The 18,225-nt window shown below is 57.6% G+C and overlaps 9 protein-coding genes across 9 annotated transcripts; 6 read left to right on the plus strand and 3 right to left on the minus strand.

Moving 5' to 3' along the window:
• Positions 1-321: 321 nt before the first annotated feature.
• Positions 322-3,075, plus strand: D7B24_001886 (uncharacterized protein; the record flags this gene model as incomplete). Its single annotated transcript, XM_028636105.1, has 7 exons — positions 322-444; positions 507-622; positions 682-1,362; positions 2,007-2,278; positions 2,340-2,476; positions 2,604-2,838; positions 2,942-3,075. The coding sequence occupies 7 exons, from the start codon at positions 322-324 to the stop codon at positions 3,073-3,075; spliced, it is 1,698 nt and encodes a 565-aa protein (XP_028491608.1).
• A 534-nt stretch (positions 3,076-3,609) lies between these two features.
• Positions 3,610-4,296, plus strand: D7B24_001887 (uncharacterized protein; the record flags this gene model as incomplete). Its single annotated transcript, XM_028636106.1, has 2 exons — positions 3,610-3,730; positions 3,785-4,296. 2 exons carry the CDS (start codon positions 3,610-3,612, stop codon positions 4,294-4,296), a joined length of 633 nt encoding a protein of 210 aa, XP_028491609.1.
• A 157-nt stretch (positions 4,297-4,453) lies between these two features.
• On the minus strand, positions 4,454-4,942 carry D7B24_001888 (uncharacterized protein; the record flags this gene model as incomplete). The annotated part of the gene is made up of 1 exon (XM_028636107.1): positions 4,454-4,942. One exon carries the CDS (start codon positions 4,940-4,942, stop codon positions 4,454-4,456), a length of 489 nt encoding a protein of 162 aa, XP_028491610.1.
• Positions 4,943-6,334: 1,392 nt separating this feature from the next.
• CDC27 (anaphase-promoting complex subunit cdc27) lies at positions 6,335-8,899 on the plus strand (the record flags this gene model as incomplete). Its single annotated transcript, XM_028636108.1, has 2 exons — positions 6,335-8,767; positions 8,825-8,899. The coding sequence occupies 2 exons, from the start codon at positions 6,335-6,337 to the stop codon at positions 8,897-8,899; spliced, it is 2,508 nt and encodes an 835-aa protein (XP_028491611.1).
• A 1,027-nt stretch (positions 8,900-9,926) lies between these two features.
• HHF1_1 (Histone H4) lies at positions 9,927-10,440 on the plus strand (the record flags this gene model as incomplete). The annotated part of the gene is made up of 3 exons (XM_028636109.1): positions 9,927-9,936; positions 10,079-10,216; positions 10,277-10,440. 3 exons carry the CDS (start codon positions 9,927-9,929, stop codon positions 10,438-10,440), a joined length of 312 nt encoding a protein of 103 aa, XP_028491612.1.
• A 461-nt stretch (positions 10,441-10,901) lies between these two features.
• TRS20 (TRAPP subunit) lies at positions 10,902-11,529 on the minus strand (the record flags this gene model as incomplete). The annotated part of the gene is made up of 2 exons (XM_028636110.1): positions 10,902-11,208; positions 11,345-11,529. 2 exons carry the CDS (start codon positions 11,527-11,529, stop codon positions 10,902-10,904), a joined length of 492 nt encoding a protein of 163 aa, XP_028491613.1.
• Positions 11,530-12,121: 592 nt separating this feature from the next.
• On the plus strand, positions 12,122-12,522 carry D7B24_001892 (uncharacterized protein; the record flags this gene model as incomplete). The annotated part of the gene is made up of 2 exons (XM_028636111.1): positions 12,122-12,401; positions 12,470-12,522. The coding sequence occupies 2 exons, from the start codon at positions 12,122-12,124 to the stop codon at positions 12,520-12,522; spliced, it is 333 nt and encodes a 110-aa protein (XP_028491614.1).
• Positions 12,523-12,930: 408 nt separating this feature from the next.
• On the minus strand, positions 12,931-13,546 carry CBC2 (nuclear cap binding complex subunit; the record flags this gene model as incomplete). The annotated part of the gene is made up of 2 exons (XM_028636112.1): positions 12,931-13,425; positions 13,481-13,546. 2 exons carry the CDS (start codon positions 13,544-13,546, stop codon positions 12,931-12,933), a joined length of 561 nt encoding a protein of 186 aa, XP_028491615.1.
• A 512-nt stretch (positions 13,547-14,058) lies between these two features.
• On the plus strand, positions 14,059-16,775 carry D7B24_001894 (uncharacterized protein; the record flags this gene model as incomplete). The annotated part of the gene is made up of 2 exons (XM_028636113.1): positions 14,059-14,379; positions 14,430-16,775. The coding sequence occupies 2 exons, from the start codon at positions 14,059-14,061 to the stop codon at positions 16,773-16,775; spliced, it is 2,667 nt and encodes an 888-aa protein (XP_028491616.1).
• Between the last annotated feature and the right edge of the window lie 1,450 nt (positions 16,776-18,225).

Below are 18,225 nucleotides of genomic sequence, written 5' to 3' on the forward strand. Positions count from 1 at the left end.
TCACTTGAGAAGGCTCTTGAAGAATTCCAGCAATGCTACCAAAGCACACCCTATCTAAGCACAACCTCTTGGCGTGCTGAAGTCTGGGCAACGCACAATTATTCTGTGCCAATGTCTGTGAGCAAGCAGAAACTACTACACCTATACATGCGATTTATCCCTTTCAAGATGTACCCTCTTGAATGCATTCTCAGTCACAACCCGACTCGGTCGCCGAAATTTTTCGAAAGGTTGCAAGTCACACCGAATTCTCTTGTCTCCGTAATTGTGGCAGGCAGTTTGGTGGAGGCTGTTCTCAAGGGCGAACGGTGCAGTGACGACATGCTCGAGCAGGAGTCTTATGCTTGTGGCGTCGTCAATGGAGAACTGCGGAAAATCGCGAGACTTCGTGGTCAGGAGGCTCACGGCATTATGGAGTGCATCTGCTCTATGGCCGTTGGAAGCGTATGGTCTCCGTAAGCGTTGCCCAATACTGAGTGACGATGGCTGACACTGTCTGATCACAGGCCCACCTAGGTCGGCACGACCACTGGCACATGCACATGAAGGGACTGAAGCAGATTCTTGAAATTACTGGTGGCATAGACAAAGAATGGACCTATGTAATGAACAAAGTGCGACGGTACGTCCTTCTACATTTTTTCTCATCACACACGGTTGAAGTACTGACGCAGCACATAGAGCCAATGTGAAGGCCGCGGCCGCATTAGCCACCATACCGTACCTCGAGTATGAGAGGATATACGGCAACATATCAGACTCTCTTCCGAGGACAACGCGCGCACGCCTCTCCAAGGCTGTCAAGGGGATCCTGGCTTTCTGCAATGTGCAGGAGGTCATATGCGAATCCTTTGCCAGTCTCGTTCTTTTCAGTCATGCCGTCTCAAAAGCCCTGGCCGCCAAGAAGCGCACCATTCTCTATGACCCGGAGGTTTTTATCGAAGAGTGGCTATGGGTCATGTATCAGCTCATCCGCTTCCCAGGTGTGCTACGTGACGAGAGCACACAGATCCCAAGCATTGAGCTTGATCTCAACCTGGGCGAGCGTCGCTACAAGGAGCCCTTAGTTAGAGGGTCACGATACTGTGCGCCGGGCAAGCTCGTGCCCGCTCACGCGGACAACATCCTCGAGCCGGCGTTGCGTCTCGCTGGCTTGCTCTATGTTGATGCGCTCGTCCCTGACGAGCCAAGGACACTAAACGGGTATGCGGTACTTCTGGGGCTTCTCACGACGGCCATTGATACCATACTCAAGCGCCTGGCGGCCCGAGGGTGGGAATGTGAAGATGATGCCGCCTTCGACGATGGACTCCCAGCCATGGCGGTTATGAAGCCAGTCTTGATATGGATTGGCCTGACAGGGTACGTTATCGCATGGACGGGTGATGGAGAGCGGTTCTGGGGCCTAGGAAGGTACGACCGTAGCATGTACTGCGAGTGTTTGGCCAAGGTCATCGGGTCCACGCCACAGAGTGTTGACGCGTTACTTGAAAGCGATCTGGCTCTATGTGGTCTTTTGGACCCAAAGAACTTGTTGCGGAAGGAAGTCGCAACAAAAACACTCTTGAAGGGGATTCTGAAAGAGTATAGCGATGGAGAGGAGTTCAAGTGTTGATTTTGACGGAAGCGAGGGTTGCTGGTGATGGGGTTCGATATACGTGAATGGATTTGACTGGAATACTTGTATTATGATAAAACAGAATATATCATGTTCTCACAGGCGTCATCGATTGCTCTCACGGAATTCGTTTGCCAACAGCAACATAGCTTGAGTCGATGTGACAAACGCCTATCTGCAAGCATGTTTCCTGTCCCCCTTTTCTGCCAGCTCGCGGTGTTCACCAAGAAAGTATATGCTCCACTTTTCCCCCTACTTTTGTCGGCGTGTGCGTGGCATCTCGCAATCTCAACTGCTTCTCGACAGATAGACTCTGCCTGAAATCATCTCATCAGCAATTGAAGACCGCGAATGCCGAGTATTCTTGTTGTCTGTCGTAACGTCAAAGCCCCGAGGCTCACTGGAAAGTCATGGCCAACCGTGATGCGGGAGACATGTCGTCCACACACCCCTATTACCCCCTGGGTATCCTCATTCCCCACTACGCCGCGAACGAGACGCCTCTCCCTCAAGTCCTAGTCCCCTTTGTCGCCGTCCTGCTTCTGCCTATACCGATCGCTTTTGTGATTTCGCGACTGATCAAGCCTTCCCTCGGAGGCCTCGACCGCTTCGCCGTGTGCTGGTTTGCCCTCGGCGCGTTTTTGCACTGCTGCTTTGAAGGTGAGTCTTCCTACGCCAGGGGTCGACTACCTACGAGGTGAGCGGCACTGATACCCGGCAGGCTACTTTGTCTGGAACCATGCGACGTTGGCAGGTCTCCAGTCGCTCTTCGCCCAGGCGTGGAAGGAATACGCCCTCTCCGACTCACGCTACCTGACGTCCGACCCGTTTATGGTTTGCGTCGAGGCTCTCACCGTTGTGCGTCTCTTCCGCCCCTCCCCCGTTCTATCGGTCACTTGCTTCGCAAGACCGGCAGGCAACTAGCCCTTTGGGTCTCCCGTGATGCATGTGGCAGGCCAAGCGCTGACGAGATTCTCTCTCCCAGATCATCTGGGGCCCCATCTCCCTCTCCGTCACATTCGCCATTCCCTCGGGCAGCCGCCTCCGCCACCCGCTGCAGCTCGTCATATGCGTGGGCCACCTGTACGGCGTGGCGCTGTACTACGCCACGAGCCTCGCGGAGCGGGCCCTCGTCGGGACGATGCACAGCCGGCCGGAGGTGCTGTATTTCTGGGTCTACTATGTCGGGTTCAATGCGCCTTGGGTTGTTGTGCCGCTCAGTGAGTTCCCTCCCTTCCTCCCACTTGTCCGTCTTGTCGACTACAACAAACCCCGAGGAAACCTGGCGATCGGGAGGTTCGATTGCCGGCTAATGCGATGCAGTCCTCCTCGTACAAAGCCTCAGAGCTATGAGCAGGGCGTTCCAGGCATTGGAGGAGAAGGAGACGGCCGAGGCTGCGCTCGCGAGCCGCCGAAAAGGCGATGCTGCCGTCTCGGAGGGGAAGAAGACTCGGTGACGGGGCGCCCAGGATGCCATGCACGGGCAGGACCATTGTTTTGGTTCTTTGTTCTTTGCCCGGAGATGATCTCCCGATTGCTGCGTTCCGAGTCAAAAAGCTGCTCGTCCCAGTGCAGCAGCGGCAGTGGCAGTGCTGCGGGAGGTGATGGAGCTTGGTTCGAGATGGCCGTCGCTCCGCCAGGCTGCTGGTACCACCTTGTCGATGCAGACACGAGAGTTGGGCGGCCGAAACGCGCCAATGGGGGCACCTCAATGGGGGCAGATGGATCCCGCTATGGCCATGAGGGGTAGTGGTGTGGTCCCCAGGCAGGCAGTCGGTCAGCAACCAGACAGACTGACTGGACGACTCATCAAATCTAGCTCTTGAGTTCTGCGAAAGAATCGTACTTCCTAGTGTTCCCTTTTCATCCATCTTCGACTGTCTTTCCAGATCCAACTTGCAGTTCAGCCGTGGTTGTTGCTTCCCTTTACCTGTTGTTGCATCTCGAGACAGAACACACCCCGCGTCACGAGCTAGGCGAGCACCTTCATCATGGGTGACCCAGCACCGGCAGAGACCCCTTTCCCGCTCACTGAGACGGACAAAGCGGTGCTGGCTCTCACGGACGAAGAGTTCAAACCGCACGATTGGGAGGATTTAGAATCAACAATCGGTAAGCTTTTAATCATTTGAATATCTTGACGACTCCCGCTGATGACTCCCACAGAGGCCAACAGGCTGGAGGTCTTCAAGCGCAAGCCGTCCGACCTGCGCCGGTACATGAAGTGGACGACGGAAACCAAGGCCGAGTATGGCTCCATGACAAACTACCTTCTCGCCCACCGCCTCCCCAAAGCCTGGGGCGCCCCGCCCTTCACACCGACCTCGACCGTGCCCTTGGCCGAGCCGGCCGACTACCGCGTCCTCATTAACGACTGGCCCTACGGCCTGACGTCCGAGATCACCCACATTGTCGTCTGGTCGCGCACCCCCATCGAGACGGACCCTGCGTCGGGCGACGTGACGACCGAGAGCAGGCGGCTGATCCAAGAGTTCGTCGACCGATACTTCGCAGACGCCTTGGGAGCAGACGGCAAGGAGCGCGTGCTGTGGTTCAAGAATTGGGTGGCCCTGCAGAGCGTCCGCGCGCTGGAGCACTTCCACGTGCTGGTCCGGAACGCGGAGCCCGAGCTGCTGAAGTCGTGGGCTGAGGAGAAGCCATGGCATCGTGGCGAGTGACGGCGCCGGAACCAGAGAGGCGGCGGGTTGAGCAACGTGCACACGACAGATACAAAGACTTAGACCAGGGAAGAATAGAAAAAACTTGCAGCGTTCCCTCGAGCGAGACCGAGATCTCTTCTCTTGGCCATCGGACCGCGCTCCCCTCCAGGCCTGCTTAAGCAGCACGTCGCTGCCGCCTGTTGCCGGCCGGCGCAGCCTCGGCCCCCTCGGCGTTGTTGGCGGCACCCAGGCCGGCCATGCCCTTGGCGGCGCCCATGAGGCCGTAGCCGGCATAGGCGCCGTACGCAGGGACGGCGAGCCAGAGGAGCCAGCCGCCGTTGCCGAAGAGGATGACGGCCACGACGGAGGCCCAGGTGACCCAGACGACGTCGAACATGTACTCGGTCAGACCGGCAGAGGCGAGGTCCTCGCCAGCGGTGCGCAGGGCGCCGCTGGCGTCGTACGTGGGGCGTCCGGAGCGCTCGAGGACGAACTGGCAGATGAAGGCCGGGGCCGAGAGGAGGAAGTACCAGAAGAGCGAGCGGGAGCGGAAGAGGAAGTGGAAAGCCAGGAAGGCAACGTTGACGGTGGCAGAGCCAATGTGAAGGTTGTTGAGAGCCGCCGTGTTGGACTTGGCGCGGTCCTTCTTTGCTTTTTGGGCCATGGTGGTGGGAGTGGTGGGATGAGGGGATTTCTGCTTGGCGATGCGAGGCGTTTCAACCCGAGGATGGAAAGCGCCGTGTGTTGGGATTGGGGCGGCGGTCGGTGGTTGTGAGTTGAGCCTCAGTGAAAGCGCCGTCGAGAAGGACCGGTGTATGGGTGTGATGGATGGAGCTACATGTGAGCTCGTGAGGTGTGTCTGGCGAGTGACGACATGCTTCTGGACGTTTCCGCTCAGCGAGGCAACGTGGTGATGTGGCGTAACGGAGGAATTCTGGTGGCTGGAGCCTACCCGCCGCATGCCTGGCACCCCTCAAGCCCTGACACACGCTGGCTGGCGCTTGCCAGTGCAGTGTCAGTCGAATGCAGGCGCAACGGGGCGGGTGCAGAGGTGTGAACCCCTGTCGACGAAATGGGGCAATCCATCATCGTTCCAGCGGCTGGGCGCTTCCCTGTTCACTGGACGTTCACGCACCCGCATCCGTTGCGGTTGCCCTGTTGCCAGGGCGAGCTTGCCAGGCAGTCGCGTCAGCCAATCGCAGCCAACCAGCCACCGAACCACCAGCGCGAAGACAGTCGCCGCCGTCAACACCAAACATCCCACGAACCCGCCCGAGCCATCCTCACGACTCGGTCTCCCCTTTCGTGTCCTGTCCCTTCTTTCCGGTGGGCGTAGCCGAAGATCGAGTGAGCTCGTCAAACTTGATACAGAACCCCTTCAATGGGCCCCTTTGTTCCTTCTTCGTCCCTCTACCTTCCGACGGGAGCTTCCTAGCTGTCCCTTTTCTGCTTCGAGTGCGCCTTCACCGTGCCTTGTCTCTCCCCTTGTCGAGAAAACCCAAACAGACCGGGCCCCACCATTCGACCATCATCGCGACCCCTCGACCGGCCGGCACGACCTGCGACCTTTATCCTCCTGTCCCAGCAGCGATTGCGGTCCAAACGGTTGTTTCGCCACCTGCTTCGCGACTGCCCGTCTGCGGCACCCAAACAGACGAACAAGAGCGCACCCACCCCACCTACTACATCAACCAACCCTCGACCGCCCTGGACAAGTGAAGCGTGCATGAACTGTTAGGGCTTGCCACGACGACGAATACAGGCAGATTGCAGGCGATTCATCGCCGAGCAAGCCTTGCCAGAAGCTACACCTGGCGACATCGGCTGGCCTTGCTGTTCGTCGCATCCCACCGCATGACTGATTGCTGGTCGTGCTATCGTTCGCCAGCCACCGCCCCAGCAGCGACCGCGACCACCAGAAACAGCGACGAGGAAGTTCACCAGCGATTCTGTTTCTGGCGAGCATCACCCAACTCGACCGTTTCCATGGCCCTGGTTCGCCGACGATAATAGTACCGCCCCCTTAATATTCTCGACGTGAATTCCAGTCGTCGTCATGGCCCCGTCGAGTACAGCCATCACTGGTCTTCTTCGCCAGGTCGTATATTACCACCTCGACAACAACTCCTACGAGAATGCACTCTTCTTTGCCGAGAAGCTTGCTGCCCAGGACCCGAAAGCGAGCGAGTCCACACATCTCCTCTCCTTATGCCATTTCCGACTCGGCGACCATCGATCAGCCTTTGACTTCAGTAGGGCGTCCGCCAACCGGGGATCCAACCTGGGCACAATATGGGTCTTTGCCCAATCATGTCTTCACCTGGAGCGCTACCGCGACGGCATCAGCGTTCTTGAGAAGACACGCGATCGCTGGGTGAACAAGTCACACCTCGGCAAGCATACCGCAGTTGCGCGGTCGATGTGTCCAGACGAGGCTACTGTGCTATGCTTACTCGGCAAGCTTTACCGCGCATACGATGATCGCAAAAAGGCTGCCGAATGCTTTGAGAATGCACTCAAAACTAACCCGTTCATGTTCGACGCATTCCAAGCTCTTTGTGATCTTGGTGTCACCGTCAGGGCAGCCAACATCTTCCGAGTCAACGATACTCTCACGCAAGCCTTCACGCAGGACTTGACGGCTGCTTCGGCGGATCTCAAAGATAGCTCGGCCGTCAACTTCCTTGAGCCCACGACGAAGAAGGCCTCCGCTCGTAATGTGATGGAGGTGGCAGATCCTTTCGAGCTATCACGTGTGCCCGGCCACCACGACACAGCATTCGCACTGAGCGCGGGTCCTGCGGAGTCAGAGGAGAATGATTTCATGTCCAAGATAACAGCTGCCAGGACACGGCTGGCGCATCCCTTAGCGGGCAACGGGTCCATCGACGTCATGGAAACACCAACCGGCCCTCTACCAGTGGTCGACGCGCATGCTGTACGCACGGCCTCGAATTTTGCCGTCAGCGACGTACCACCAGCGGCACCAACCCGTAGGACCAGAACAGCACCTGCGCCGCAAACCGAGGGTGCCTTCATGGAGGCGCCGCCCCCAAGGATGGGGTACCGTCTGGGCGCGAAGCGAGCTGTGCGGTCCCAAGACAAGGGCCAGGAGCAGCCCATTGAGACTCTTCCTGATCAGCTGAGCGGCCTGTCGCGATCGTCGGCTGTTGCAGCAGAAAGGAAACGAACGGTATCCGGCCACCCAGTCGTCTCCAGGCAGCAGTCCGAGGAGCCCGTCACCCGAAGAAGTGCGCGCCTCAACATGTTCAAGCCGTCAGCCGCCAAGACGAACTCCGGCGCATCCACTATCGGTGCCACAGCCACCCGGGAACTGAAGAAGGCTAGGCCCCCTATCTCCCGGGCATTCCGTCCCGGATCTAGTGGCTCCAGCGTGGGCAGAGTTGTTAGCGGCAACCGGAACCCCCGTCAAGAAGAGCATAGCATGGATGTCGACCACGCCGAGACCTCACGTGTTAAAGAGCCTCCCGCTGTCCAAGCAGCTGTCGTCAAGCCGCCCCCCCAAGAGCCGGATCATCTCAAGATGGAGGAGTCTCTGAAGTGGATCATGGACCTGCTGAGAAAGACAGGGACCGGGTACTTCGCTGCCTCACAGTTCCGCGGGCACGATGCAGTGCAGTCTTACAGCAGCTTGCCCAGGAGCCAGCAGGAGACGCCTTGGGTCCTGGCACAAGTAGGAAAAGCTCATTATGAGCAAGCGGCGTACGTCGAGGCAGAGAAGTATTTCAGGAAACTGCGAGTCTTGGCACCTTCGCGGATGGAAGACATGGAGGTCTACTCTACAATCTTGTGGCACCTCAAACGCGAGACTGATCTCTCGTTTTTGGCTCACGAGCTTATCGACTCGGAATGGCTGGCCCCGCAAGCGTGGTGCACGCTAGGAAATGCATGGTCCTTGGCAAGAGAGCCGGACCAAGCGTTGCGGTGCTTCAAACGGGCGACTCAGGTTGACCCCAAGTTTGCCTATGCCTTTACGTTGCAGGGTCACGAGCACGTTGCGAATGAAGAGTACGAAAAGGCACTGGGAGCGTACCGACAGGCAATTACTGCCGACCAGCGCCACTACAACGCTTACTACGGCATGGGCAAGGTGCATGAGAAGCTAGGCAACTACGACAAGGCTAGGATCCACTTCCACACGGCGTCCATGATCAACCCGACGAATGCAGTGCTCATCTGCTGCGTGGGCAGTGTCCTTGAAAAGCAAAAGCAGATGGGCCTGGCACTCCAGGCCTTCACCAAGGCCACCGAGTTGGCACCACGAGCTGCGCAGACTCGGTACCAAAAAGCTCGAGCTCTGCTGGCTGTCGGCCAGCTTGAAGCCGCGCAAAAGGAACTTTTGATACTCAAAGATTTGGCCCCTGACGAGGCAAACGTGCATTTCCTCTTGGGTAAGATGTACATTCGCACTGGCGAGAAGCAGTCGGCCGTGCGGCACTTCACCGTCGCTCTCGCACTGGATCCGAAGGTAAGCTGGGTGCCTCGTTGTGACTCACGAGACGTGCCGCCGCTAACAGGCAAGCAGGCAAGCCCACAAGTCAAGGAGGCGATCGAAAGTATAGAGGACGATCAGGGGATGGAAGACTCCCTCATGACGTGAGGCCTATTCGAATTTTGTTTTTGGGGGCCGTACCTCAAAGGTGTGTCACTACATTGGCAGTAATGGTTTGGGAAGCCGGCGCGATCGTCGGTTGAATGGTGTGGAATGACTGGGCTGGGATCGAGGAGATTGGACTGGTCTCCTCATTGCGGGGAGCGGTGTTATGGCACCGCCAGTACGACGGCACGACATGACGTTTCGACGACGCATGGCATGGTACGGCGTTTAGGAAAGCAACGAAATTCCAAGGTGGAACTGAGGGGCGGTTGGGTGAGCCACATTGCGGGCAGTTGGAGGAGGCAACATGCTTTTCGTGTACACATACCAAAGCTCAGCATCTGCAGAAAGGTGGGGCTGGGAAGGGGCTTGCCCCTACGTTCAAGAGTATGGAATAAAGTGCCTGTCGACGCTTGACAAACAGCAGCAGGTTTGGTGACAGTGCTCGTCAATTCAGTACCACTTCTCGTTGTGGACACGCGGGTGAAGTGATGACCCATGTCGCGAAGGTTATGGAGGGGGGGGGGGTCGAACTCGATGGGATGTTTGACATCCAATGAACTCGGGGCCAGGCAGGTGCAGCACGTGTGCAGGAAGAGAGCTCGGACCAGGTCAGGTCCGCCCCACCCTCCTCCACCCTCCGAAACAAGCACCAACGGGTGCGCGCACCCCAGACCCCGGCAGACAACAGAAACGCGCCTCTTGGGCACCCGACTGAGCCTTGCGAAATCCAAGCCAGAAAATAGGGACGGCCATTGCCATTTTGCATGTCCTCATTTTCTCGCCCCACCCAAAACAGGCTAGCGCCGTTCTGGCTGATCTGATGCACCACCTGCGCCTGCAATCAGTAACTGTTCCCCCCTGCGCACCTTTATTTATCGCCTTCCCCTCGCCTCCTCCACTCTCCTTTCTTCCCTCTTCCACTCCGATATTACAACACCGCGTCTCTATCAACGTCATCATCAACATCGTCAATCTTTGACGCGTTTATCAACAACCCACTTCATCACACTCTCACCCCACATTCAAAATGACTGGACGTAAGTATTATCTATTTCTCTGTTGTCGCTAGTGCATCGTCGTCGGTCGAGGGGCGCGTTCCGCGACCGCGTTTCCCGTCCGTCGCAACGCATCGGCCACATGCCTTCTGCTTGACTGTCAACACGTACTGACCGATTCCAGGCGGCAAGGGCGGCAAGGGTCTCGGCAAGGGCGGCGCCAAGCGTCACCGCAAGATTCTTCGTGACAACATTCAGGGTATCACCAAGCCCGCCATCCGTCGTCTCGCGCGTCGTGGCGGTGTCAAGCGTATTTCTGCCAGTAAGTTGTGTCGCCAGTCAATCATCCACACGCCACCATGCTGACGTGCTCTTCTCCCAGTGATCTACGAGGAGACCCGTGGTGTTCTGAAGTCCTTCCTTGAGGGTGTCATCCGTGATGCCGTCACCTACACTGAGCACGCCAAGCGCAAGACCGTCACGTCTCTCGACGTCGTCTACGCTCTCAAGCGCCAGGGCCGTACTCTCTACGGTTTCGGTGGTTAAGCAGCTTTCCCTCGGAATGCTGTTGCCTCTTCTGCACCCACATACGATACCCTCTGCTCGCGTTCTTCTCGTCGCGTCTGCCTGGTCTCTGGTGATCGGGTGGCTCGGCTCGGACTCGGCGTGACGTGTAGATTGGTTCTTTTGGTCTTGTATCCCACACATGTCGGTATGGCCCGGCTGGCGGGATTTGGTTCTATATGGCGTTGGCGGATCATGAAACTCGGGGATACGATAGCAGGAGGCGTCAGGATGATGCCCTCCGTATGAATACCACTACTACCACATTTGGTAACCTAATCACCTCCTCACCCATCTGTAGTGATCGTGCTGCATCTGATGGCCCGCGAACCTGACCAGTGACTCGAATTGAACGCGTCCTTGTGTTTACTTGTGCTGCATGGGGGTATCTGTCCTCATCATTGCGTTCCAACAGCTTATTTCCATAACATCCAGCGGATGGATTACAGGTACTTCCGCCCCGCCGCCGCTACCCTCTGCCTGAACACCGGACTCTTGACTTCCATGTTGACCTGGTAGAAAGGGTTCATGATTGCCTTGATCCAGTTCTCGTACACTTCCGTGAAGAAATTCCGTACCGCCTCCTCCGTCGCGGGACTCGTGGGATTCGCCCCGATGGCCGTCGAGGACCGCGATGTCGGCGGCCCAGGCGGCAGAGAGGGCTGGTGGAGGAGGAGGAACTTGACGTTGCCGGCCGTGACGAAGCAGGAGACGTAGTTGTTGAAGAACTTGTCGACGACCTTGAGATACCTATTTGGGGAGCAGACGGTCAGCGCGAGGCGTCGCCAGAACCACGCGCGCCGGCGCTTGTATGTGAGAGGAGGAGGGAGGCAGCATGGGAAAAAGCTGAGCACTGGGGGGGAAGGGGGGGGGGGCCAGAACGTACATCTGCCCCTGCGCCCACTGGACCTCCTCGACGATGTCGAGACTGCTGTGCAGGATAAATTGGTTCAGGTGGCGGACCTGCTCGTTGAAGCGCGACTGGCCGTCGCCGCCCTGCTTCGAGGTGCCGAACTCGTGCTCGAAGAGGGGGTTGTCCAGGGTGCCGACTATGACGAAGTAGTACGACATGGCTGCGGTCGGGGGACCATGGACCGGTCACCTGCGGTCGTCGCTGTAGGCGGGAGTGGGAGAGTCGTCGCGATCTGATGGGTTGGAGCCGCTGCCGTTGGAGTCGTCGGGTCGCGTTGTTCCTTCGGTCTGCTGTTTTTCGCTTGCTCTGATTGAGACCAGACTGCTCCCCTTTGGCACTCTCTGCCTCGCTGGCTGTCTGTCGGTGTAGTGCTCACCACTGGTGCTCTCACCGGGTCGGAGACGCGGGGGGGGGCGCCTGCTGTGCTGGGGTGGAGCCTTGCCCCTGCCAGCCGGCCAGCCAGTGGATTGATGGTCGTGGCCCATGCAGGGGAGCGGGAAAAGTCCGCCAGCGAGTAGCGGATTGCCTGACTGCCTGACAGCCAGCTGCGTGCAGGTTCCATCCAAAATTTACAGGCTTGACCAACTTACTACGACAAGACGACCGACGACGACGACGACGACGCGACCATACTGCGGACGGCCTAAGGCGAATCATTCTATAATTTTGACTGCCGAAGAGTTCTCAATCGCCTTGCCCTTTCCCCCCCAGAATCCGCCGGGCACGAAGACGCCCGCAGCAAACACGACAATGTTCGGTCCCTTCCGCATGACCTCCCCCCTATCGGGCGGCCTCCTCTGGAAGATCCCCTGGAGGCTCTCCAAGTTTCAGAAGCGCCGGCACCGCGAGCGCCTCCGAGCCGTCGACTCCGTCATCGCAACAGTGGACGCGGCGCTGGCGCGGCACGGCGCGACGATCGCGGCGGTGGAGCAGTGGAAGGCTGAGATGCCGACGGAGCAAGAGATGCTGCCGAAGGACAAGTACACCATGTTCGACCGGAAGGAGAAGAGGTATCGCAAGGGCATTCACAGTAAGCTTTTTTCCTTGTTTGGAGAGGGGATCTAGGTGCGGTTTTGGCGGGTGCTAATCTTCGAACAGAGCTGCCGAAGTGGACGAGGGTTTCGCAGAGAGTCAACCCTCCTGGTTACTAGATGGACGCTCGTGGGGGCAGTATCGACTATACGAGCAGCGTTGTTCTCCTCTGGTGGCAGTGGGCGTCGTCCTGGCAACATTCGATTTGATTGGGGCTTTGGCAGGATAATCATGGCCTGTATCGATGGATGCACCGCCTCATGTACAGCTGGGACGAATTACACTCGAGCCAATCGCGCATATGAGGGCTGGCCGAAGAAACGTCTGTGTACAATATGTATAGGTTTTTGCTGGGATACCTTAAACCAGCTAGAGGGTGTGGAATTGAATTTGTTGCAAAACATCACCGGATGAATGCTGGCACTCGATTGCAGGTCTTCTTGATGTCATGATATATTCATCTATCAGCTCGCTGAGGGTATCTCCCCTACCCTACCACATGTAGCTCGCACTGTTTTCTTGACCATTCACCTTGTGCGTCCATACTCAGCCTCAGCGCCCCTGTTGTTATTCTGCACTTCCTGGAGACGCTCCGCCTCGAGCGCCCTGCCATGACCACCGCGTCCCTCGTCGTAGTCTTCGCGATACTCATCACGCACCTGTCCTCCACTCTTGCCACGGCCGTATTGGCGGCCCTCTTCGAAGCCAGGGTCAAGGTCCGTGCGGATGACGCGCTCGTCGAGCTTGGTGCCACCAATGTACTTCATGCAGTCCAGCGCGTCCTGGTGGGTGAAGTATTCGACGAAGCAGAACCCGCAAGGCGTCTTGTTGAAGCGGTCAAGACCCATGACGAGGCGCTTGATCTCGCCGCACTTGGCGAACAGCTCGTACACCTGCTCCTCGGTGGTGTAGAATGACAGGTTGCCGACGTAGAGGGTCGTTGAATTGGCGAGAGGGTCTTCCTGGGGAGCAGGAGGCGCCTCGGCCTCCTCTTCGCGGTCGTTGTATCTTCTGCGCTTGTTCTGCGGGTTGTCAGATATACAGTCTCCAGGAACGTCATCCGTAGGAGCGGCTCACCTTGTTGTGATAGTAGGCACTTGGCCTGTCGAGGCGCTCGACGGTACTGCGAATGTGTTGGGTCATGGTGGCAGAGGGGCTATCGTTCTGCCGTGGCGATGCGTGCGCTGTAGCCGTTCGCGATCTTTCTGAGACGATCCCGGATGAGCTCTGGCGTTGGGGATATCTGTAACTAATTAGAGGTATGCGTGTTCTCGGTTGAGGCGACAAAGATAAACTCGATATGAGCAGGAGCAGGCACTGGCAAGAACAGACACCAATTGAAGTCTATGAAGCTTAAGCTTGTCAGAGCAGAGCAGGGCGCACGGAAGTGGAGCCGATCTCGGTGAGTGTGTGGTCCCTTCCCTGTCCGTGGGTCGTGCCTGTCCGGTCAACTGCATCGCGCTAGGCTCTGTTTTCTGGGCTGCTTGGGGCAAGCTTCGTCCTGCACACCTTCCATCCCGGCGGCTGGGCTAACTTCGCATCTTCCCAACTCGCCATACCGCACCGAGCTCACCGTCCAGAGCTACTACCTTCTGAGAGGCACACCGGTTCTTTGTACCATCGACGGGGGACAAGATTCCAGTCAGACGGCCGCTATGCCAAAGATTAAGAGCTATACGGCTCCATGGCTGTCGCAAGGGCCTGGTCAGCGGTTATTTGCTCCATCTCCAGACGCTGCATCACCCTACAACTCTAAAAAGCAGAACATTCCTGGGTCCAAACGCACCATCGCTCGTCGCGGCACTGAAGTCTTTGTCGCCGTCGGCAAAGAATTGCGATGGGGTGACCTGGCGTACTTGAAGGAGAAATGGACTGCCAAACACCCCGGCGGACGCTCCGCCAGCAAGATCAAGAGGGAGGATTCAGATGATCTGCAGCCCTCAATCGAGGAAGTCGCAGCAGCTGAGGGCTTTCGTGTAGGACACATTTGATTCGGGGTACAGATATTGGCTAACAAAAGGACTAGACCATCAAGACACCCGTCGCGATGGACATCCGACAGCTCATCATATCGCCCGACTCGAACCACCTGGCCGTCTTGACCTCGCACACCATCCACGTCTGCGCCTTGCCCGATCCTTCGCATTTGACATCCGATGACACAGGACCTCTCAAAACCAACTTTCGCATGGTTGGCCCGACCACCCACGTTTCGACTGCGGCACCACTGGCCTCTGCCCTGTGGCACCCGTTGGGGGTCAAGAGCTCCTGCGTGGTGACGGTGACGACGGACGCCACCGTGCGGCTCTGGGAGCTTTCCGTTGAGAATCGATGGTCCACCGACAAGCCTACCGTATCTATCGACCTGAAGAAGCTCGCAGACGGTCAAACACTGGACCAGGATTTCACGGCGTCAACCTCTGCCGGCACAGCATTTTCGCCCGATAGTTATGAGATGGAGGTCGCCTCGGCATGCTTCGCCGGGCGTGGATCGGGCGGTTGGAGCCCAATGACGCTCTGGGTTGCCATGACCGAGGGAGACGTGTACGCGCTGTGCCCTCTGCTTCCCGAACGCTGGGCGCCGCCTCCTACTCTGATCCCGTCGCTTTCCGTTTCGATCGTCGCCAAGGTCGCCGCGATAGAAGATGACCCTGACGTTACGGAGCATGCCAGGCTTCTAGCCCAACAGCAGCTCGAGTGGATGGGTGAGATTGACTCACAAGAGCCTCGCATTATCGAGGCGGGTATCGCCGAACCTTCCGTGGAAATCTACAATCGACCATCAAAGCCAGGCGCTGTGCCCCGCCTGCAAGGTCCTTTTGATCTCCTTGCCGATCCTGAAGGCGATGACCTTGATGGTCTCCTGACCGATATCCATGTTATTGGGAAGAAAATCGATACGGAGGAGCTCATGATGGGTGAGGATGAATTATTGGATATGGACGAAGGCGAACAAGAAGGCCTGTCCCTGTCAATCGTCTGCCTTCTTTCTTCATCCGGCCAGGTCAGAGTGTTGCTTGACCTGGAGGGCGTCGAGGCCCAATGGCTGCCCCCGAAGGGCAAGAAATCAAGGATCAGTCGCCTCGCTCAGCTTGCCGATCCCCCATCCCTACTGACGTTCCAATCGATCGACACTATGGGGCCGACCGAGGTCGCGGAAGACAGCTGGCCAATGTTCTCTGCAGATGTCACATCGCGCTATTCTTTCTTTATTTCTCATCACGCTGGTTTGACATACATCTCGTTGTCGCCCTGGGTGTTCCGCCTTGAGGGCGAGTTGCAGGGCGATGTAGAGGCTGGGGCGGACTTTCGACTGGGACTCCTTGTCAACGGACAAAACTCGACCCGCGAAAGACTATACACGCAGCCATCTGCTGATGTCTTGGTCCCACTTGCCGCTGCTGCCGCCATTCGCGATCCTGACCTGGGCTACTTCCTGTTGTCAGGAACGGCGTTCGAACCCATCGCCCTCACGTTTGAGACCCCTGAAGAAGACTTCAGTCCGGTTCGCCAGGAAACTCCTTTGCACGAGGAGAAAATGGCAGACATGCAACCCCTGGACTTCTACGAGCCCCGCCCAGCTTTCCAGCCTTCGCATGCTTTTGGTCAACAGTCTGGCCTCCCAGAGCTTCTTTCCATGCTGCGGAGCTCGCGTCATCGCACGATACTCAATCAGGAGGTGCGGCTATCGCCAGTGACGTTGCAGATCTTGACGGACGCCCACAGGGTACTCGGTGACGACACGCACAAGCTGGCGGTTGCCGTGGCAGAGCTTTTCCGGCGTTGCAGCACCTTGCAACAGGAGCTGAAGGATCAAATTTACAAAGCCAACGAAGTCAAGGACAAGATTGACAGGATCTCGGGCAACGATAAAGAGGGCGAGGGTAAGGGCGAGAGCGACGAGGCCAGATTTGAGCGTCGTATCGCCCGGGCACAGGACCGGCAACGCGAGCTTGGTGAACGCCTGGAACGCATCAGGAAGCACGCAGGCAAAGTTGCAACACGTGAGCTCAGCACCAAAGAGAGGGCATTGGTCGAGGAAGTCAAAAGTCTGGAGGCCAGTTTGTTGGGCTCAACATCGCGGGATGCACCAACTGCCAAGACGCAGTCGCAAATGTCCAAGCGGGTGCAAGCTGTGCAGCAACTGCGTGAGGAATTGGTGGGTGAGGTGGCACGGATACAAAAAGAGAGCGAGGTTGCCGAGGGCGCCAACGACAAAGAGGGTAAAGAGCTTTCGGCCTCACAGTCAGGCGATCTCAGGATACCTTCGGAGGTCCGAAAGGCCAAGTTAAGACAGGTTCGCGGACTTTTGGACCGCGAGACTGCCCTCGTGGAGGCGGTCACTGCGCGGTTGACTGCTTTGCAGATGTAATATAGTAGTACCAGGTAGCCCAGGGTGAGAGGCGAGTACCGGTGTTATGACCGGGTTCGGAATACGACCACGAGCGACGAAGGCAAGCATGGAGTCATCCTGGGACGAGAAGGAGGTTTGGATGCACTACAAGCCCCGGGATGAGGCAGCAAGGTGATTGACGTTATTGGCAAAATCTATCGACACTGCCGGAGCAGGGGCTCTCCATGCGCAGAGGAGTTGAATGCCCAACCTCGTGAGATGTGTCTCGAGCTGTGGTCAGTTCTGTCCTAGGTTCCATGCCGCCTGTCGGTCGGCTGCCTGACTAGGCGACGAACCTCCAGCATTTGGCTCTGCGTCGGCCCGTACCAGGCAGGGTATGATCTGTCGCTGAGTCAAGTGGCCAGGGCTGACATTTCACTGATAAGGTCCGGACCCTGGTTTTCAGAAGAACGGCCGTCACCTTGTACTCACTGCTTGGTTCTGCCTGCAAGTTGGACAGCATTACCAGCAGAACTGGCCAGACACTCCTCAGTTGTCGTTGCACGGTGTCCGCGCCTTACATCTTGGGACGACACCAGCGGGCTCTTGTTTTTGCTGCCCAACATTCATTGCGTGTTCGAGAACCTGATGTGGCAGTCATCTCCTTCAACAATAAGGACTGGCGACGGCCAGGGAGTTTGTCGCACTGGTTGAGATGCCTGATTAAGTGAGGCAAGATGGGCGGGAGACTGGTTTTCTTTCGGATACCTGGCAGAGGCGGGGAGACGCGGAAACGAGAAAACATGAATTCCCCTGGCCGTCACGCCACGCCGGGCGAAGCAATGCAAGAGTTTTGCCATTGTGAGCAGATTCTCTGGGTTGTACGCCGCCATACCGCCTAGGAGACACATTCCAATCTCCGGGCCCTCGCGCCACTTGGTTCACCGACGTTCACCGTTCAGCATGCGGGAGGTTACAGCAGCATAGCGCGCGTTACGACGCTGCTTTCATGCCGGTCGAACCACATGCAAGGTGCGATGTGTGTGTGTGTGTCGGCGTGGCGGCATGCTTCTCAACACTACTCGACTTCTTCTGCATGACGATGCCACTGGTTTCGTTTTTTGAGTTCCTACCCCCTCCTGTTCGTCGTTGTTTGTCTGACACCATTGCTTGTTGCCCAACCTGCCCTGTCGTTTGTGCTAGTTGGCCATTCCTTTCGACTTTGAGAAAAAGGTCCGGCAGCAGAAGGTGAGCTCCCGATGGGCGAGCGGACCAGTACATGCTGTCTTCAGATTGCCCTGATGGATGACTTTAGGTAGTCAGCCGCTTCAGGTTTGGTGGCAACAGGCCTGTAGCCGCGGCTGCCATAGGTTGCCAGCCGAACGGCATTCGACGCCTCGCCGACATGGGTTGACCTGGCATTTGGGGTACATGCCGATGTTGCAAAAGCATCGTCATGGGGTCGGTCTACGACCCCGCCCCTCTGTGT

Source organism: Verticillium nonalfalfae, assembly GCF_003724135.2.
Source record: "Verticillium nonalfalfae strain VnAa140/NRRL 66861 chromosome Unknown scaffold_140, whole genome shotgun sequence".
Taxonomy (NCBI): domain Eukaryota; kingdom Fungi; phylum Ascomycota; class Sordariomycetes; order Glomerellales; family Plectosphaerellaceae; genus Verticillium; species Verticillium nonalfalfae.